At 42.6% G+C, this 22,645-nt stretch overlaps 1 protein-coding gene across 6 annotated transcripts in view; it reads right to left on the reverse strand.

Moving 5' to 3' along the window:
* xylb (xylulokinase homolog (H. influenzae)) overlaps nucleotides 1-22,645 on the reverse strand; it is a 280,173-nt gene that overhangs the window by 257,292 nt on the left and 236 nt on the right. For all 6 annotated transcript variants that reach the window (XR_009442990.1, XM_059640104.1, XM_059640100.1 and 3 more), the window contains exons 2-5: nucleotides 19,706-19,788; nucleotides 4,433-4,502; nucleotides 1,146-1,226; nucleotides 974-1,060 (exon numbers count right to left, since the gene is read on the reverse strand). Coding sequence is in view for 5 of the 6 variants with exons in the window: in XM_059640104.1 (XP_059496087.1) it covers nucleotides 974-1,060; nucleotides 1,146-1,226; nucleotides 4,433-4,502; nucleotides 19,706-19,788 (321 nt within the window). In the remaining variant the exon portion in view is untranslated. The remainder of the gene's footprint in view (nucleotides 1-973; nucleotides 1,061-1,145; nucleotides 1,227-4,432; nucleotides 4,503-19,705; nucleotides 19,789-22,645) is intronic.

Here is a 22,645-nt window from a genome sequence, read left to right on the forward strand (position 1 = left end):
AACAACGGCGCCTCCCAGTCGCGAACCATTTCAACTTCCCCTCCCATTCCTTAGACGATAAGTCCATCCTGGGCCCCCTGCAGTGCCATAATGATGCCACCCGTAGGTTGCGGGAACAGCAACTCATATTTCGTTTGGGAACCCTGCAGCCCAATGGTATCGATGTGGATTTCACCAGCTTCAAAATCTCCCCTCCCCCAACTGCGTCCCAAAACCAGCCCAGCTTGACCCCGCCTGCCCAACCTGCTCTTCCTCTCACCTATCCCCTCCTCCCACCTCAAGCCGCACCTCCATCCCCTACCTACTAACCTCATCCTGCCCCCTTGAACTGTCCGTCCTCCCCGGACTGACCTATCCCCTCGCTACCTCCCCACCCATATTCTCCTCTATCCATCTTCGGTCCGCCTCTCCCTTTCTCCCTATTTATTTCAGAATCCTCTCCCCATCCCCTTTTTCTGATGAAGGGTCTGGGCCTGAAATGTCGGCTTTTCTTCTCCTGGGATGCGGCTTGGCCTGATGTGTTCATCCAGCCCCACACTTTGTTGTCTTGGATTCTCCAGCATCTGCAGTTCCCAAAGTCTCTCTCTCCACTATTGTCTTGTGAGGGTCAGATGAATTGTCAATGCTCACTGTACATCCCTCTTACAGAGCAGTGGCTCCTGTGTGGTTAAAACCATCTCAACTGATCATCTGCACACAGATCACTTTCTCCACTAACTCTAATCACCCAAAGTGACTGTGTGCCAAATTGTTCATTTGTCTGCTTCAGTTCCCATCCGCAGTGGGCCATCAAAATCCTGTCTAAACAATGAATGAAAAGGCAAAATTCTGTCCACCTGCTTCATGGCACAGCTCCCAGAGGTGAAAATGAGCAATCTAAAGCAGGACATCTGCGTAATTCAAAATCTATAAAGGATTGAATCTCTCAAACTTTTCACACGATATTATGAGCAAAATTTGTACAAATCCTCACCTCCAATATCTGATACAGGGAATGATCGCTGGACATATTATTCAAGGTCTGTTTGGCTCCCTCTTTCCAATAAACACTACCATGTTGCTGTGAAAGAAACAAATGTATTTTAACAAACCTTTGCAAAAAGCACAAAAAATTAATTTTATTCCAAAAAATTAACATCACTTACTTGACCAGTGCCAGACAAGGATTTCAATTTAGAAAAATCAAAGTTTGAGGTTTTCATCCTTTCTAGAAGTATATCCAGGGCCTGGAAATACAAGAATACTTAATATCAATATTCAAAAAACATCACAAATGATCACTGTATGCATTTCATCTTCTTCTAAGGCTATAGTTGACAGGATCATTCCGAAACATTATGAATTCCTTTCCTTCAAATCATCAGTGCTATTTTCACAAAAACAGGGTTCAAAGAAAATATAAACCCAAAGGCTAGATGCCTTTCTAACCAACCAGCCATTTTTAATGAACTGACATTGCTCTCAATCTATGCAAAACAATTGCCCACAGTGGCTTGTGTCAGTTGACAGGATTCTCATCTCAAGAGAGATAAGGTTCTTAGTTCAAGTCCCACTCCAAAGCCTTAACAAAAAAGTCAAGGTTGATAGTCCAGTGAGTTACTAAGGGAGTGCTGCAATGTCAGAGGTGCTATCTTTTGATAAGATGTTAAACCAAGGCCCCACTTACTTTCTTGGGTGGAGGGAAAAGAGTCCATTGCATTAAAAGCTGGAGGAGGACAGGAAAATTATTTCCAGTGTCCTGACCAATATTTAACACTTGATCAACAACACAAAAACATCACATTAGTGCTTGTGAGCGTTTGCTGTGTGCAACTTGGCTGCTTATTTTTGTACACTGTAACAGTGAATACATTTAAAATGGTTTCACTCACTGTAAAACCCCCAGAGATGTCCAGAGAAAAGCTTTTTGTAAATGCACGTTGTTTCACAAAAATTTTTCATATGCTCGAAGAACCACAATGCAGAATGTACATGTCTGTTGTGTTAATGTCACATCAATTATATATTTAAGACTTAAGCACAGTGGCATGGTCCCCAACTCAGAACTAGAAGTTAACAGTTCAAATCTCACCTGCCTAAAAGGTATATAATAACATACTTTTAAAATAAATGAAAGAAAAAGAAGTGTGAGGGCTTGTGGTAAAGTGTCTATATCTCTATCTTTGGACCAATAAGTCTGGGTTCAAGTTTCACCTCCCACAGAGATGTGTCATAAAATGTTTAAAATGGTGAAAGAGTCATAGAGATGTACAGCATGGAAACAGACTCTTTGGTCTAACTAGTCCATGCCAATCAGTTATCCTAAATTAACGTAGTCCCATTTGCAAGCACGTGGCCCAGATTCCTCTAAACCCTTCCTATTCATATACCTATCCAGATGCCTTTTACATGTTGTAATTGTATCAGCCTCCACCACTTCCTCTGGAAGCTCAATCCATACACACACCACCCTCTGCATTAAAAAGGGGCCCCTTATATCCCTTTTAAATCTTTCTCCTCACACCTTAAACCCGTGTCCTCTTGTTTTTCACTCCTCCACCCTGTGGATAAGACCTTGTCTATTTATCCTATCTATGCCCCTCATGATTTTATTAACCTCCATAAGGTCACCCCTCAGCCTTTGACGCTGCAAGGAAATAACCCCACCCTATTCAACTTCTCCCTATAGCTTAAACCCTCCATCCTGGCAAAATCCAAGCAAATCTTTTCTGAGCGCTTTCAAGTTTCACAACATCCTTCTTACAGCAAGGTGACCAGAATTGCACACAGTACTCCAAAAGAGGCCAAACCAATGTCCTGTACAGCCACAACACTACCTCCCAACTCCTATACTCAATGCACCAGCCAATAAAAACAAACATACCAAACGCCTCCTTCACTATCCTGTCTACCTGTGCCTCCACTTTCAAGGAACTATGAACCTGCACTCCAAGGTCTCTTTCTTCAGGAACACTCACCAGGGCCTTACCGTTAAGTGTATAAGCCCTGCCCTGATTTGCCTTTCCAAATTGCAGTACCTTACATTTCTCTAAATTAAACTCCACCTGCCATTCCTCAGGCCATTGGCCCATCTGATCAAGATCCCGTTGTACTCTGAGGTAACCTTCTTCGCTGTCCATTACGCCTCCAATTTTGGTGTCATCTGCAATCTTACTAACTGTACCTCCTATGTTCACATCCAAATCATTTATATAAATGACAAAAAGCAGTGGATCCAGCAGCAATCCTTGTGGCATACCACTGGTCACAGGACTCTATTCTGAAAAGCAGCCCTTCACTACCACTCTCTTCTTCTACTTTCGAGCCAGCAAATGGCTATTTCTCCAGTGTTGTATGTGATCTAACCTTGATAACCAGTCTACCATGAAGAACCTTGTCGAACGCCCCACTGAAGTCCACATAGGTTACATCCACCGCTCTGCCCTTAACAATCCCCTTCATTACTTCTTCTAAAAACTCAATCAAGTTAATGAGACATGACTTCCCATGCACAAAGCCATGCTGACTATCCCTAGTCAGTCCTTGCCTTTCCAAATACATGTAAATGCTGCCCCTCAGGATTCGCTCCGACAACTTTGTCAGGCTTACCAGTCTATATTTCCCTGGCTTTTCCTTACCACTTTTCTTAAATAGTGGTACCACATCAGTCAACTTCCAGTCTTCTGGCACCTCACCTGTTGCTATTGATGATACAAATATCTCAGCAAGGGCTTGATTAAAAATAACTTCAAAAACCTGAATAAAACAACATTTTGATTTGATTTTAATGGTTTCCTTTACTGTTTATTTTGTATTAGAGTGCTCCTTTGAGGATGCAGAGATCTGTAACGTTGCATCCTAGAATAAACAAAATATCACAGATAAGTACTGTGCCTTGGTTCTTACTTCAGCATTTACCTTGAATTCAATTTAACATGTCAAAACAAATCCTCTTTAGGGAAACTGCTCAAAGTTCATATAAACAAGTATTGATCTCCAGACTCATTATGTGCAAAAACAGCCAAAGGACCTTGAACTGTGGCACTTACACAAAGTTATATTTAGCAGATAATAGGAGGGAGGTGACGGTCTAGGGATATTATTTCTGGACTGTTAATCCAGAGACCTAGTTAATATCCTGGGGACACTCATTCAAATCCCACCATGGCAGATAATGGAATTTGATTTCAATAAAAATCTGGAATTCAGGGTTTAATGATGATCATGAATCTGTTGTTGATCGTTGGGAAAAATCCATTTTGTTCAGTGATGTCTTTTAGGGAAGAAACTGCCATACTTACCTGGTCCGGCCTATATGTGGCCCCAGACCCACAGTAATGTGGACGATTCTTAACTGCCCTCTGAGCAATTAGGGATGGGCAATAAATTCTGGACCGACAGCAATACTCCTAACCCATGCATGAAGAATAAAAAAACTATTTCACATTCATACCTTTACCCACAGTAGCACTGGTGTTGTAACAGTCAGCTTGTCATCATGTACGTGGACACCACCCTGAGTTCTAGAAATAAACAGAATGAATACAGCACCGCTGAGGAACTCAAATTTTATTCTAGTTAAGATGATAAAACAACACTGAATAAGGGAACACCATTTATCTAATCAAATCTATCCTTTACACTGATCATAGATAAGCTATAGCAATGCAGACTCCATTAGAAGCATTTCACCTCACAAGACAACATTCCATATAAGTACTTCATACATGCAAAATTCTCCAGAATGTTTACCAATCCTCACATCTCAAATGTAATCTCCATAAAAACCAAAAGAAAGAGATGATGAAGTAGGTCATTTGATCTTTCAAAACGGCTCTACCATTCAAGATCACAGCTGATCATAAGACCAAAAGACACAGGAGCAGTGATAGGCCATTCAGCCCTTTAAGACTGCTACTTCAACTCAACCAACTAGCTCTATTCCAAATATCCCATAATTATTAGGACTCAAAGATCAACTGATCTCTGCCCTGACTGAACAATATCCTCATTCTGTGGCTATGACTATGTACTCAGCGTCCGCAACCAGGGAAACATTTTCTCAAGACCCCTAAAGAAAGTTATATGCTTTAGTTAGATCACCTGTCAATCTTCCAAATTCTAGGGATTACAAATACTTTTGTTTAATTATGTCGCCTCACAGGGCCACCCTTTCAGTCCACCGAACCTTTGTTACATTCACTCCAAGGCAGTATCTCTTGTTGATGGACGACTCTTGTTTATGCACATAGTAGTCCAGATGTGAAATGTCACAGAGACCCGTACTCGAGCATCAATCATTCACAATTTATTTAATCACTCAAATGATGAAACAGAATATATGGCTTGCTAAATTTACTTTCCTACTTATCTTTATGTAATTGTAAGCTGTGAAAAGGATGTAAAGAATCTGCAAATTGATATTGCTAGGTTAAGTGGGTGAGCAAAAAATTGTGAATTTGTCTACTTTGGCAGTAAGACTGGAAAGGAATGTATTACTGAAATCGAGAAAGACTGCGCATCCCTAAGGTATACAGGATTCTGGTTGTCCTGGTGCATGCATCACAAAATATTAGTGTACAAATACACCAAGTAATCAGGAAGGCAACGGGAATGAAATATAGAAGAGATATATAATCCTAACCCTAACCCATCCATCTACTCTCCCACCTATCTGCTCCTCCCACCTCACTGACCAATCCCCACCACTGCTTACTTGCACTCACCTATCACCATGCCACCTACCTTCCCCAGCCTCATCCCTCCCCTCTATTTATTTCTGAGCTCTCTTCCCCCTCCCCCATTTCTGAAGAAGGATCCCAACCCAAAACGTCAACTTTCCTATTCCTCTGATGCTGCCTGGCCTGTGTTCCTCCAGCTCCACACTGTTATTCCACATATAGGAACACTTTGCTACAGTTCTACAGGGCATTGGTGAGACCTCCACATAGTAATAAACAGTTTTGGTCTCCTTATTAAGAAATGATATTAATGATGTCGAAACAGTCCAGAGAAGTTTCACTTAACTGATACCTAGATAAGGGAATTATCTATGGAGGAAAGGTTGGACAAGCTAAGCCTGTGTCCATCGGAGTTTAGAAAAATACAAGGTAATCTTATTGATGCATGTAAGATTCTGACAGAATTTGGCAAGGTGGATGCTAAAAGGAAATTTCCCGTTGCAGGTATAATGAGGTATTATATTTTAAAAATAAGGAGGTTTCCATTTAAGACAGAGGATTTTTTTCTCTCACAGAGGACTAAGAGTCTTTGGAACTCACTTCTCCAAAGACCAATGAAGGCAGGTTGACTGATTTTGTTTTAAACAGAGGAATCCAGATTATTCATTAACAAGAGAGTTTAGAAATCAGCAAGCTTTGCACAAGCAGCAGACAGAGTACATCCAGAGTGAGGCACTGCAGAGTGTAGATGTGATTCTGGGATTTTGGAGCAGCTTGGGAATTTGGTGTTTTTAGTTCATGGTTTGTCAAGATTTTTTTAACTGAATAAGTTGAGGACCCAAATCAGGGGCTAAAGACAAAGCAAAGTCCTGAAGAAGGGTCCAACCCAAAACGTCAACTTCATACTCTTCTGATGCTGCCTGACCTGTTGCGTTCCTCTAACTCCATACTGTGTTAACTCTGACTCCAGCATCTGCAGTTCTTGGTATCTTCAAGCAAACAGTAGCATCACTAGAAAACCACAAGTTCATTGGTTAGTAACAGCTGCTAATTGTATTTTCCAGAAGTTGCTTTCAAATTAAAGTAAATAAGATAAATACTTTACAGATTAAAAAACTAAAGCCTAACTGGAAACTTATAACGAAACAAATTAAGAACTAAGTGAATAAAATAGATATGCAGGGCCAAGTGATGTATTCTACCTGCATGATGTGGGAGGTGGTGAGCCCTATTGTTGTTAGGAACATAAGAACTAGAAGCAGGAGCAGGCAATTCTAGCCCTTGAGCCTGGTCCACCATTTAATACAATCAAGACTGATCTCATCCCAGCCTCAACTCTAACTTCCTATTCACGTGCCATGAACCTTCAATAATTAACAGTCTGTCTATCTCTTCCTTAACTTTAGTCAATATCCCGGCATTCACCACACTCTGAAGTAATGAATTCCACAGATTCACAATCCTTTGAGAGAAGTAATTTCTGCTCATCTGTTTTAAAATTGCTATCCTTAATCGTAAAACTAAGACCTATCATTTTAGATCGATCCACTTGAGGAGACATCCTGTCTGCATCTACATTGTTAATTCCCTTTGGCATCACATAGATGTCCTCGCGCTCTTCAAACTCCAGAGGGTAAAGGCCTAAATTCTCAATCCCTCCTCATAAGGTGTTTGTCACTCTTGTCTTCATTGAGAATTAGAGTTGGGATGTCGTGTTGCAGGTGTACAAGACATTGGTGAGGCCACTTTTGAGATACTGCATGTAGTTCTACTTGACTTGCTGTAGGAAGGCTGTTGTTGAACAGGAAAAGGTGCAGAAAATACTTACGAGGCTATTACTGGAACTGAAGCTTGAGTTAAGGGGGAGGTCAGATGGGCTGGGACTATTTTTCCTGGAGCATAGGAGATTGAGGGGTGACCTTATAAAGGTTTATAAAATCATGACAGGCATAAATAACGTGAATAGCAAAGGTCTTTTCCCTACAGTAGTGCTGTGAAGTGAAGTCAAAGAGGAGTCTCCAGTTCTGTGTTCAGCAGCGCAAGCAACCTTCATTCAGAACTCTTTTACCACACCTGTGGGAGAGGCCAGAGACATCTCTGGATCTGGCTCTCACATGGGGCCCTGTTGCACTCAAACACAGCTCAGATCAGAGGTCAGTAAGACATTACATTTCCCGATCAAGTTCAGGATATTTATTCATACCATGTTACAACTGTTACATGCAATATTAACATCAATGCTTGTCCCAAACCTTCTGACCTACACATTCAATCCTGCGAATTCACAATCAATGATGGACAGCTCCAGTGGTTAGAGTCATACCTGATACTTAGGAAGATGGTCGTGGTTGTTGGAGGACAGTCATGTCAGCTCCAAGACATCTCTGCAGGAGTTCCTCACGGTACTGTACTAGGCCCAAACATCTTTAGCAGCTTCAACAACCTTCTCTCCATCATAAGGTCAGATGTGGGGACACTTGCTGATGAGTGCATGATGTTCAGCACCATTTGTGCCTTCTCAGGTATTGAAGCAATCCATATTCAAATATTCAAATTCATTCAGGAGGCAGGGGGGTTATTGAGAGGAGTTACAAGGAGGTAGTCACTCCTCAAGTACAGGAAAAAGGCAGATGGGTTACGGTCAGGGGACGGAAGGGGAACCGGCAGGCAGTGCAGGGATCCCCTGTGGCCATTCCCCTCAACAATAAGTATACCGTTTTGGATACTGTTGTGCGGGGGTGGGGGGAAACTTACCAGGGGAAAGCAGTAGGGCACAGGTCTCTGGCACAGAGTCTGTCCCTGTTGCTCAGAAGGGAAGGGGGAAGAGGAGCAGAGCAGTAGTCATTGGGGACTCCATATTTAGGGGGACAGATAGGAGGTTCTGTGGGGATAGAGAGACTCACGGTTGGTGTGTTGCCTCCCAGGTGCCAGGGTTCATGATGTGTCTGATCGTGTTTTTGGGATCCTTAAGGGGGATGGGGAGCAGCCCCAAGTCTTGGTCCACATTGGCACCAGTGACATAGGTAGGAAGAGAAATGGGGATTTAAGGCAGAAATTCAGGGAGCTAGGGTGGAAGCTGAGAGCTAGGACGAACAGAGTTGTTGTCGCTGGTTTGTTGCCCGTACCACGTACTAGTGAGGCGAGGAATAGGGAGAGAGAGGAGTTGAACACGTGACTAGAGGGATTGTGCAGGAGGGAGGGTTTTGGATTCTTGGATAATTGGGGCTCTTTCTGGGGTAGGTGGGACCTCTACAAGCAAGATGGTCTTCACCTGAACCAGAGGGGTACCGACATCCTGGGGGGGAAATTTGCTAAGGCTATTCAGGTGGGTTTAAACTAGTTCAGCAGGGGGATGGGCACAAAAATCGTAGTTCGACTATAGAAAAGGTTGAGAGTAGGGTGGTCCGAAATAAAGTTTCAGGGAAGAAAGATGGCACCGGCAAGCAAGAAGTTGGTTTGAAGTGGGTCTACTTCAATGCCAGGAGCGTCCGGAATAAGGTGGGTGAACTTGCAGCATGAGTTGGTACCTGGGACTTCGATGTTGTGGCCATTTCGGAGACATGGATAGAGCAGGGACAGGAATGGTTGTTGCAGGTTCCAGAATTTAGATGTTTCAGTAAGAACAGAGAAGATGGTAAAAGGGGCGGAGGTGTGGCATTGTTGGTCAAGGACAGTATTACAGTTGCAGAAAGGATGTTTGGGGACTCGTCAACTGAGGTAGTATGGGCTGAGGTTAGAAACAGGAAAGGAGAGGTCACCATGTTGGGAGTTTTCTATAGGCCTCCAAATAGTTCCAGAGATGTAGAGGAAAGGATAGCAAAGATGATTCTCGATAGGAATGAGAGAGACAGGGTAGTTGTCATGGGGGACTTCAACTTTCCAAATATTAACTGGGAACACTATAGTTTGAGTACTATAGATGGGTCAGTTTTTGTCCAGTGTGTGCAGGAGGGCTTCCTGACACAGTTTGTAGATAGGCCAACAAGGGGCGAAGCCACATTAGATTTGGTACTGGGTAATGAGCCTGGCCAGGTGTTAGATTTGGAAGTAGGTGAGCACTTTGGTGATAGCGATCACAATTCGGTTATGTTTACTTTAGTGATGGAAAGGCATAGGTGTATACTACTGGGCAAGAGTTATAGCTGGGGGAAAGGCAATTACGATGAGATTAGGCAAGATTTAGGGAGCATAGAATGGGGAAGGAAACTGCAGGGGATGGGCACATTAGAAATGTGGAGCTTATTCAAGGAAAAGCTCCTGTGTGTCCTAGATAAGTATGTACCCGTCAGGCAGGGAGGAAGCTGTAGAGTGCGGGAGCCGTGGTTTACAAAGGAGGTGGAATCTCTGGTCAAGAGGAAGAAGGCAGCTTATGTTAGGATGAGATGTGAAGGCTCAGTTAGGGCACTTGAGGGCTACGAGGTAGCCACGAAAGACCTAAAGAGAGAGCTCAGAAGAGCCAGGAGGAGACATGAGAAGTTGTTGGCGATAGGATCAGGGTAAACCCTAAGGCATTCTATAGGTATTTAAGGAACAAAAGAATGACAAAAGTAAGATTAGGCCCAATCAAGGATCGTAGTGGTAAGTTGTGTGTGGAGTCAGAGGTGGTAGGGGAAGCACTAAATGAATATTTTTCGACAGTATTCACTCTAGAAAACGACAATGTTGTCGAGGAGAATACTGAGATACAGGCTACTAGACGAGGTGGGATTGAGGTTCACAAGGAAGAGATATTAGAAATCCTTCAGAGGGTGAAGATAGATAAGTCCCCTGGGCTGGATGGGATTTATCCTCGGATCCTCTGGGAAGCCACGGAGGAGATTGCCGAGCCTTTGGCATTGATCTTTAACTCGTCATTGTCTACAGGAATAGTGCCAGATGACTGGAGGATAGCAAATGTGGTTCCCCTGTTCAAGAAGGGGAGTAGAGACAACCCTGGTAATTATAGACCAGTGAGCCTTACCTCAGTTGTTGGTAAAGTGTTGGAAAAGGTTATGAGGGATAGGATTTACAATCATCTAGAAAAGAATAAATTGATTAGGGATAGTCAGCACGGTTTTGTGAAGGGAAGGTCGTGCCTCACAAACCTTATTGAGTTCTTTGAGAAGGTGACCAAACAGGTAGATGAGAGTAAACCGGTTGATGTGGTGTATATGGATTTCAGCAAGGCGTTCGATAAGGTTCCCCACAATAGGCTATTGTACAAAATGCGGAGGAATGGAATTGTGGGAGATATAGCAGAACGGATCGGAAATTGGCTGGCTGAAAGAAGACAGAGGGTGGTAGTTGATGGGAAATGTTCATCCTAGAGACCAGTTACTAGTGGTGTACCGCAAGGGTCAGTATTGCGTCCACTGTTGGTTGTCATTTTTATAAATGACCTGGATGAGGGCGTAGAAGGATGGGTTAGTACATTTGCAGACAATACTAAGGTCGGTGGAGTGGAGGATAGTGACGAAGGATGCTGTAGATTGCAGAGAGACATTGATAAGCTGCAGAGCTGGGCTGAGAGGTGGCAAATGGAGTTTAATGCAGACAAGTGTGAGGTGATGCACTTTGGTAGGAGTAACCAGAAGGCTAAGTACTGGGCTAATGGTAAGATTCTTAGTAGTATAGATGAGCAGAGAGATCTCGGTGTCCATGTACTCAGATACTTGAAAGTTGCCACCCAGGTTGACAGAGCTGTTAAGAAGGCATACAGTGTTTTAGCTTTTATTAATAGAGGGATCGAGTTCTGGAACCAAGAGGTTATGGTGAAGCTGTACAAAACTCTGGTGCGGCAGCACTTGGAGTATTGCGTACAGTTCTGGTCACCGCATTATAAGGATGATGTGGAAGCTTTGGAAAGGGTGCAGAGGAGATTTACTAGGATGTTGCCTGGTATGGAGGGAAGGTCTTACGAGGAAAGGCTGAGGGACTTGAGGCTGTTTTCATTGGAGAGAAGAAGGTTGAGAGGTGACTTAATTGAAACATATAAAATAATCAGAGGGTTAGATAGGGTGGATAGGGAGAGCCTTTTTCCTAGGATGGTGACGGCGAGCACGAGGGGGCATAGCTTTAAATTGAGGGGTGAAAGATATAGGACAGATTTCAGAGGTAGTTTCTTTACTCAGAGAGTACTAAGGGAATGGAACGCTTTGCCTGCAACGGTAGTAGATTCGCCAACTTTAGGTACATTTAAGTCGTCATTGGATAAGTATATGGACGTACGTGGAATAATGTAGGTTAGACGGGCTTGAGATTGGTATGGCAGGTCGGCACAACATCAAGGGCCGAAGGGCCTGTACTGTGCTGTTATGTTCTATGTTCTAAGTCTCGCTACATACAGACAACGAGGGACACGAATTTTGACTCAGGCAACACATTGACCACTAAGAAAACCACTAAGAAACAAAACTGGGAGTAATAATTCCACAAAACCATGGCATATAAATAACAAGTGGGGCAAAATTCCGACGCTTCACTGCAGGTGCATTAACGATGTTACCTAACAGGGTGACAAAACGTTTTCAACCAAGCCCACCAGGTTGGCGAGCATGTCCGCAACCTCATATTCAAATGCGACAAGATCTGGACAATATCCAGGCTTGGGCTGACAAGTGGTAAGTAACATTTGTACTACACAAATGCCAGGCTATGACCATCACCAGTAAGAGACAATCTAAGGAGCGTCCCTTGACATTCAACAGTGTTACCATCACTGAATGCCTCACCATCAACATCCTGGGGATTATCATTAACCTGAAACTCAACTGGACTCACATAAACATAACGGCTACAACAGCAGGTCAAATGCTTGGAATACTGTGAGGAGTAACTTATCTCCTAGCTCCTCAAAGCCTGTCCACCATCTACAAGGCACAAGTCAGGCGTGTGATGGAATACTCCCCACTTGCCTGGATAGGTGCAGCTCCAACAACACTCAAGAAGCTTGACACCATCCAGGACAAAGCAGCCTGCTTGATTGGCACTACATCTACAAGCATCCACTCCCTCCACCATTGATGCTCAGTAGCAGCAGCGTGTACTATCTACAAGATGCACTGCACAAATTCACCAGAGAGCCTCAGACAGCACCTTCTGACTCCACAACCACTTCCATCTAGAAGGGTTGCAGATATAAGGGAACACAACCACCTTCAAGTTCCCCTCCAAGCCACTCATCATCCTGATTTGGAAATATTTTACTGTTCCTTCACTGTTGCTGGATCAAAATCCTGGAATTCCCTCCCTAATAGCATTGCAGGTTCCCCAGACATCCCTATCATCAGGCCTTGAGATCTACAACGTACTCCAATAATGTACATTCCAAAGTTAACGGTTATACTGTTTCTCAGACATTTACCAGCCTCATTAATCTCTGAGGACTATTCCAATTATGTTATTGATTGTATTCATTGCTATCCTCATCAAATTCCGTCACTCATTTTATATTTTCTATTATCCTAATCACAGGGGATACAAAAAGATGCTCATTCCTACTAATTACTATAAAATTCATAATAGCAGTTCTAACCTAAGGTTAGTTTTATATATAAAGTTATATGTTACACCTAATCTTTAGCCAACAAGGTGTGAGCAGCTTCTGTTCCACCTGATCTTGTTAACAAATAAACACTGCCCTTCTGTGTCACAGCTGCAGTTATAAAACCTTCTATTCATATGGCTGTCTGTAAGTGTGTTTTAAACAGGAAATTGTTTCTAAGATGAAATTTACTGTCCCTATTTTAAATATTTCTACTCTACTTTACTGAATAAGACAACACCTATTCAAATTCCATTAATAAGACTGAAACTCAATCACTTACCCAGCTCAAGAATCTTGTCTGAATTCCTAAGGGTTTTACACAATATCTCTGTCCTTACCCCCTTGATCCCTGGATGTAAGAACTAACATTTTAAAAAGCTGTTATTGTGGCATTATATTTTCTTTTAATTCTTGCTGAACTACAAACCTCAGATGGTCTGTTCTCAAATATCTCTTATCAGATTGCCTCTTATCAATATCTGCCGCTGTGAGTTTGTACAGAACTTCCTATATTTAATTTGCAAGATTATATGTTCTGTTACCTTGTGTTTATAGAACATAGAACATAGAGCAGTACAGCACAGAACAGGCCCTTCAGCCCACGATGTTGTGCCAACCATTGATCCTCATGTATGCACCCTCAAATTTCTGTGACCATATGCATGTCCAGCAGTCTCTTAAATGACCCCAATGACCTTGCTTCCACAACTGCTGCTGGCAACGCATTCCATGCTCTCACAACTCTCTGTGTAAAGAACCCACCTCTGACATCCCCTCTATACCTTCCTCCAACCAGCTTAAAACTATGACCCCTCGTGATAGCCATTTCTGCCCTGGGAAACAGTCTCTGGCTATCAACTCTATCTATGCCTCTCATTATCTTGTATACCTCAATTAGGTCACCTCTCCTCCTCCTTTTCTCCAATGAAAAAAGTACGAGCTCAGTCAACCTCTCTTCATAAGATAAGCCCTCCAGTCCAGGCAGTATCCTGGTAAACCTTCTCTGAACCCTCTCCAAAGCATCCACATCTTTCCTACAATAGGGCGACCAGAACTGGACGCAGTATTCCAAGTGTGGTCTAACCAAAGTTTTATAGAGCTGCAACAAGATCTCACGACTCTTAAACTCAATCCCCCTGTTAAATGAAAGCCAAAACACCATATGCTTTCTTAACAACTCTGTCCACTTGGGTGGCCATTTTAAGGGATCTATGCATCTGCACACCAAGATCCCTCTGTTTCTCCACACTGCCAAGAATCCTATCCTTAATCCTGTACTCAGCTTTCAAATTCGACCTTCCAAAATGCATCACCTCGCATTTATTTAGGTTGAACTCCATCTGCCACCTCTCAGCCCATCTCTGCATCCTGTCAATGTCCCACTGCAGCCTACAACTGCCCTCTATGCTGTCAACGACACCTCCAACCTTTGTGTCATCTGCAAACTTGCTGACCCATTCCTCAATCCCCTCATCCAAGTCATTAATAAAAATTACAAACAGTCGAGGCCCAAGGACAGAGCCCTGTGGAACACCGCTCACCACTGACTTCCAGGCAGAATATTTTCCTTCTACTACGACACGCTGTCTTCTGTTGGCCAGCCAATTCTGTATCCAGACAGCTAAGTTCCCCTGTATCCCATTCCTCCTGACCTTCTGAATGAGCCTACCATGGGGAACCTTATCAAATGCCTTGCTGAAGTCCATATACACCACATCCACAGCTCGACTCTCATCAACTTTTCTAGTCACATCCTCAAAGAACTCGACAAGGCTTGTGAGGCATGAGCTGCCCCTCACAAAGCCGTGTTGACTGCATTTAATCAAGCCATGCTCTTCTAGATGGTCATAAATCCTATCCCTCAGAATCCTTTCTAACACCTTGCAGACGACAGACGTGAGACTTACTGGTCTGTAATTGCCGGGGATTTCCCTATTTCCTTTCTTGGAGAGGAATTACATTTGCCTCTCTCCAGTCCCCAGGTACGACTCCAGTGGAGAGCGAGGATGCAAAGATCTTCACAAGTGGCGAAGCAATCGCATTTCGCTTTTCAAAGCAGCAGAGGATAAATCTGGTCCGGGCCTGGCGACTTGTCAATCTTAATGTTTGACAAAATTTTCAGCACATCAGCTTCCTCTATCTCTATCCATTCCAGCATGCACACCTGCTCTTCAAAGGTTTCATTCACTACAAAGTTCGTTTCTTTCGTAAAGACAGAAGCAAAAAACTCATTTAGGGCTTCCCCTACCTCCTCAGACTCCACACACAAGTTCCCTATGCTATCCCTGATCGGCCCTATTCTTTCTTTGACGATTCTCTTATTCCTGACATAAGTGTAAAATGCCTTTGTGTTCTCCCTAATTCGTTCTGCCAAGCCTTTCTCGTGCCCCCTCCTGGCTCTCCTCAGACCATTTTTGAGCTCTTTCCTCGCCTGCCTGTAATCCTCTAGAGCTGAGCTTGACCCTAGCTTCCTCCACCTTATGTAAGCTACCTTCTTCCTTTTGACGAGAAGCTCTGCCGCTCTCGTCATCCAAGGTTCCTTTATCTTACCCCTTCTTGCCAGTCTCAGAGGGACATGCTTATTCATCACTCGCAACAACTGTTCCTTAAACAGTCTCCACATGTCTATAGTGCCCTTACCATGGAACAATTGCTCCCAGTCCATGCTTCCTAACTCATGTCTAATTGCATCATAGTTTCCTCTTTCCCAATTAAATATCCTCCCATTTTGCCTAATCCTCTCCTTCTCCATAGCTATGTAGAATGTGAGGCAGTTATGGTCACTATCACCAAAATGCTCTCCCACCATAAGATCTGATACCTGCCCCGGCCCGTTTTCGAGCACCAAGTCTAGAATACAAGGAGGTTCGCAAAAGATATAATCGTGTGGAGACTGTTTAAGGAACAGTTGTTGCGAGTGATGAATAAATATGTCCCTCTGAGAGTCTAGAATGGCCTCTCCCCTCGTCAGCCTGTCAACGTACTGAGTTAGGAAACCCTCCTGAACACACCTTACAAAAACAGCTCCATTCAAATCATCTGCTCGAAGGAGGTTCCAATCAATATTGGGAAAGTTAAAGTCACCCATTACAACAACCCTACTACGTCCACACTTTTCCAAAATCTGCTGACCTATGCTTTCTTCAATCTCCCTGCTGCTATTGGGGGGCCTGTAGTAGACCCCTAACGAGGTGACTACTCCCTTGCTGTTCCTAATTTCCACCCACACTGACTCGGTAGGCAGATCTTCCTTGACATTGGAAGCTTCTGTAGCTGTGATACCCTCTCTGATTAGTACTGCTATACCCCCTCCTCTTTTTCCCCCCTCCCTATTCTTTTTAAATGCTCTAAACCCTGGAACATCCAGCAACCATTCCTGCCCCTGAGAAACCCATGTCTCTGTTATGGCCACAACATCATAGCACCAGGTACTTCTCCTCAAAGCCGCTATCGGCCTAACTTATGATCTCACTATAATTTTGAACTCGGCAAGCTAAGTCAGTTACTGCAGCTAAAAATCTTATTCACCATATTTATGCCAACTCAAAATCTGCAGGCAGCCATCTTGTGCCACCTTATGCTATGGGCTCCCCCAACATAGTTTAAGTGAGAGGGGAAAGATTTAAAAGGGACCTGACAGGTAACCTTTCACAGGTTGGGGCGTATATGGAATGAATTGCCAGAGGAAGTGGTAGAGGCAGGTTCAATTGCAACATTTAAAAGACATGTGGACAGGTACACATATAGGAAAAGTTCAGAGGGATATGGGCCAAATGGGTCTAGTTTAGTTTGGGAAACCTGGTCAGCAAGGACACGTTAGATTGAAGGGTCTGTTTTCCATGCTTTATGACTTTATGACAGTATGGCCTCATTGCTGGAATCAATCTAGTGAACTCCTGTGAACTCTGAAGGAGTTGCATTGGAACTCAAGTAAAGGGACAAAAATTGAACACAATACTCCAGGTATGGTCTCATTAATGCGCTGTACATTTGCAGCAATACTTCCCCACTCTTATGCTCTATTCCTTTAACATTAAATGCCGAAATTCTTGTGTCTTCCTTACTATCTACTGTATGTGCATATCAGTTTTCTGCATTCATGCACAAAGACACCCAGATCCCTCTGCACTGAAGCCTTTGAAGTTTCTTTTCATTTAGGTAACAAGATGCCTTTTTATTCCTCCAACCACAGTGGATAGCCTCACACTTGTCCATTTAAACATCATCTGCCAAACTGTGGCCCATTCACCTAAACCATCCATCTTCATTTATAAATTTATTTCTCCAGCATAACTTACTTTGTCATCTATCTTAATGCCATCTGCAAATTTAGTTATAATACTTTCATTAAGGGTAGGCAACGGCCTAGTGGTATTATTGTTAGACTATTAGTCCAGAGACCCCAGTAATGTTCTGGGGTACACAGGTTTGAATCCTGCCATAGCAGATGGTGGAATTTGTCTTGTTTACAAATTTGAAATTAATCTGGTCTAATGATGACCACCAAACCATTACCAATTGTTGGAAAAATCCATCTGGTTCACTAATGTACCTTAGGGACGGAAACTGCCATCCTTACCTTGTCTGGCCTACACGTGACCCCAGACCTACAGCAATGTTGTCTATTAGATAGTGGAATCAAGGGTTATGGGGATAAGACAGGAACAGGATACTGATTGTGGATGATCAGCCATGATCATAATGAATAGTGGTGCTAGCTCGAAGGGCCGAATGGCCTATTCCAGCACGTATTGTCTATTGCCAATGTGGTTCACTCTTAACTTCGCTCTGCAGCAATAAATGCTGGCTCCGTCAACAATACCTCATCCATGAATGAAAAGTAAATCTTCTTTAAAATACAGTAACCAATATTGTGCTCTAGTGTTACCAGTGTCTTATTTAACTAAAGCTTAGCCTCACTACTTTTGGATTTAAATCCCCTCATAATAAATTACCACCCGGATTGATAGTGCTGTTAAGAAGGCTTACGGTGTGTTAGGTTTTATTGGTAGAGGGATTGAGTTTCGGAGCCGTGATGTCATGCTGCAACTGTACAAAACACTAGTGCGGCCTCACTTGGAATAGTGCATACAATTCTGGTCACCCCATTACAGGAAGGATGTGGAAGCTTTGGAAAAGGTGCAGAGGAGATTTACCAGGATGTTGCCTGGTCTGGAGCAAAGGTCTTATGAGGAAAGGCTGAGGGACGTGGATCTGTTTTCATTGAAGAGAAGGTTAAGAGGGGATTTAATAGAGACATACAAGATGATCAGAGGATTAGATAGGGTGGACAGTGAGAGTTTTTTTCCTAGGCTAATGATGTCGGCTTGTACAAAGGAGCACAGCTGCAAATTGAGCGGTAATAGATTTAAGACAGATGTCAGAGGCAGGTTCTTTACTCAGAGAGTGGTAAGGGCATGGAATGCCCTGCCTGCCAATGTAGTTAAGTCACTCACATTAGGGGCATTTAAACAGTCCTTGAATAAGCATATGGATGATGATGGGATAGCGTAAGGGGATGGGCTTAGATTAGTTCACAGGTCGGCGCAACATCGAGGGCCGAAGGGCCTGTTCTGCGCTGTTTTGTCCTATGTTCTATAATGGAATAGTGTAGGTCAGATGGGCTTCAGATTGGTTTCACAGGTCGGCGCAACATTGAGGGCCGAAGGCCCTGTACTGCGCTGTTATGTTCTATGTTCTATTGGTTTTCTTCACTTGCTGTACCTGCACAGTAACTTTACGTAATTTTTGCACAAGGATACCCAGATTCTTCAGCATTGCAGAGCTGTACAATCTCTCACCATTTGAAAAAAAAAGATTCTTTTGTATTCTTCCTGCTGAAATGGAGACTTTGACATTTTCCCACATTATACCTCACTTCCCGGATCTTTGCCCACTCACTTAACCTGATTATATCTTTTGTGAACCTCCTTGTATCTTCTGCCCGACTTACATTCCTACCTATCCTTCTGTCATCAGGAAATTTGGCAACCGTATCATTGTCCTTTCATTTACATAAACAGTTGCTTGAGATACACTGTTCATTATTTGTTGCCAACCTGAAAAGACTCATTCATGCATACTAAGTTTATTGTTATCATCTGTGTCAATATGCTACCTCCTACACCATGAGCTTTTATTTTCTGCAATAACCTTTGATATAGCACTTTATCATATGCCTTCTGAGAATCTAAGTGTTGTATATCCATTGGTTTCCCTTTATCCATGTTACCTCCTTAAAGAATTCCACTGATAGGTCAAACACGCTCTTCCTTTCACAAAATTATGTTGACTCTGCCTGATTGCTAGAACTTATCTAAATATCTTGCTATAGCTTCTTTAATAATAGCTTATAATGACAATATCTGATAATACGTGTCAGTACCAAAGCATTAGAACATATTTAGCTAATCTACCAGAATTATATTTCTGTCTGTCTGCATGTCTCTGCTCCATGTCCCTCCCCCTCCGACTAACCTCATTATACAAAACACAAGAGCATGTTTAAAAGGTTTCTTACCCAAATTCTGGCAAATCCTCATCAAACTTTACATTAGTCTCATGGATCACATTCAGATTATCATCAATGGCCATGGCTTTCATCTGAAACAGAAGAACATTTGTTAGCTATTGGAAATTTGTGCCCAAAAGAACAGAATTGTAGATGACGAATAATATCCTTTATAACATGTCCCAAATGACTAAAATGAAAAACTTCCAGATTAAAATATATAACTGAATGCAACATTTAATTGAATTTGAACCAGTATATTATCTTAACTGCTTTCTGCCACACTCTACACTTTGGGCTGCTATATCATCTAGTGCTCTCTGCTTTCGTAACGCCTTTAGAATTGCATCCTTTATTTCATAATATAGAGACAACGTAAGTACTTTAATGCAATCTTGAAATTATGGGGACAAAATATCATTGCATAGGCCGTAACAAAGGCTTATCACTTACTACAGGTTATTTAGGATGTAGCCAGTTATGACAGGGAATCGTCTGCACAGGTGCAGGGACGTGGAGCAGAGACAGACAGACAAACAGACAGAAATATAATTCTGGTAGATTTGCTAAATATGTTCTAATGCTTTGGTACTGACACATTATGTATCAGCAGGATTACAGCATAATTTAATTGATGTAACGTCTGAATCTCAATTTCAATAATCTTCAATCTTGATTTCCAGCATCGGCAGTTCTTGCGGTTTTTATTTTTCTGATTTTCAATAATGTTTATGTAGGCATTGTTTTCCTTAAACATTTCTGAAACAGCAAGTGTTTTGAAGCAAGGTGAGCACAGCTGAAGCAATTCAATGGACACTCAAAAGTTGCAGTTGAGGCATTTTTGACTTAACGTTGTACACACATTTCACCTTCTTTTTCAAATGATGCCATAGCGCAAACACTACCAGAATACTTCTGCAACAATGTGTGGGCATTTTTCAAAATTTGCATCATGATGTCGAAGTAGTGAAAACAAAGGGGAGGGGAGTAAAATATTTTATGAGATTTTGGTTCACAAAGATTCTGCCCATAACACGTTGGACTCAGTCCATTGCTGGTGATTGCATGTGACAGTTGGGATCAAAGTACGGTGTCAAATTGGGTTTATATTAAAGTTTCAGAGAAAAGTTTTATTTTGAGAGCAGGGCAGAGTCAGTAAACAGCTGTGCTGAATTTAAGAAAATGTTTCAATTAAAAGTGATTGCAAACTTCAAAAAAAATCATTTAAAGAGGGATATGGTCGAACCCAATGTAGGCTAAACATCCCCACTAATAAAGTACTGAGATAGCAAGAACTGAAGATGTTGGAGTCAGAGATAACAAGTGTGGAACTGGAGGAACACGACAGGCCAAGCAACATCTTCAGAAATTTGTGAAGAAGGGTCCCGATCCAAAACATCAACTTTACTGCTCCTCTGATGCTGCCTGGCCTGCTGTGTTCCTCCAGCTCCACACTTTGTTATCTCACTAAGAAAGTGTTATTGTGAAGGATGTTATAAACAGATCTTTCAATAAAAATGCAATTGGGCATAACCAGTGTACTTTTTTAAATGGAACACTGACTTTCACAAATTACTGACTAAATTGATGAAGGAGAATTGATGGATGTGGCATGTTTAGATTTTCAGAAAGCTTTTGTAAGGTCCCTACAGGGAGTGAAGTGGGCTAGTGAAACCAGGAGCAGGACTCTAGTGGTGACACGGAATGAGCTGGTGAAACCCACAGCGGAACTCTGACTGCAGTTTGGAGTGGGCTGGTGAAGCCCAGAGCAGGGCTCTGGCGGTGGCATGGGTTGGCCGGTGCAGTTCAGAATGGGACTGTAGCAGCGCAGAAGGAAAAGTTGGACTTTCTTTAAATGTTTTTAAATTTTATTTTAAATTAATGAGTATGGTGTTGATGCATGGTGACAGTATGAACTTTTCACTGTATTTTGTATTGAATATACGTGACCCTAATGATTTAATACAATTATATTTAGCTTTCACTACTTCATAGGATCATAAATCATTAGAGATTTGTCTGTTTTATTGATGATTGACAAGGGTAATAAAAGAATGAATGAGTCACAGTGGTTGCATTACAGGATCAACTTGATGGCACTTGTCATATAAAATTATTCAGGTGGTATCTCAATCCAAAACGTAAAGCTAAGATACATATTGTAAACCTAAAGCACCTTACCCTCAGACATGCTTCTCACCCTCCAAACAGCATATCCCAAATATCTCAAAACCATCTTAACCTCCATCCTAAATAGAAATACCACACCATCACAAACCTCCACATTAAACCTAAAATTATCTGAAGCCACAACCTGAAAAAAAATCCCTCACTCCCAATTAAAATATGTCTCTGCCCACACCCCCACAAATTAACTTCCATTCCTTGACCTGAAAACAGATCACAGCAGGTTAGGCAGTATCCATCGAGAGAAAGCAAGCTAACCTTCCGAGTCCAGACGACTCTTCAACAGAGCAGACATGAAGTGTGGAGCGGGACGGCAGGGGCAGCAAGGTGGGTCAGTAGATTAGCACTGCTGCCTGACAGCACTAGGAACCCAGGTTCAATTCTACCTTCAGGTAACTGTGTGTCCATTCATTTATACAGTCTCCCTGCATCTGAGTGGGCTTCCTCCAGGTGCTCTGGTTTCCTCCCACAGTCGAAAGATGTGCAGGTCAGGTGGGTTGACCATGACAAATTGCCCAGTGTTCAGGAGTGTACAGGTTAGGGGAATTGGCTACGGGGAATGCACGGTTACAGGGATAAGGTAGGGTGGTCAGTCTGAGTATCGCTGTTCGGAGAGTCGGGGATGACTTGATGGGCTCAATGGCCTGTTTCTGCACTGTAGGGGTTCTACGAAGCGTCATCTAGACTAGGATCGTTGGCTTGCTTTCTCTCCGTGGATGTTGCCTGACCTGTTGTGATCTGCAGCATTCTTTTTGTTTTCAG

The sequence above is a fragment of the Stegostoma tigrinum genome, chromosome 2, assembly GCF_030684315.1.
Source record: "Stegostoma tigrinum isolate sSteTig4 chromosome 2, sSteTig4.hap1, whole genome shotgun sequence".
Classification (NCBI taxonomy): Eukaryota; Metazoa; Chordata; class Chondrichthyes; order Orectolobiformes; family Stegostomatidae; genus Stegostoma; species Stegostoma tigrinum.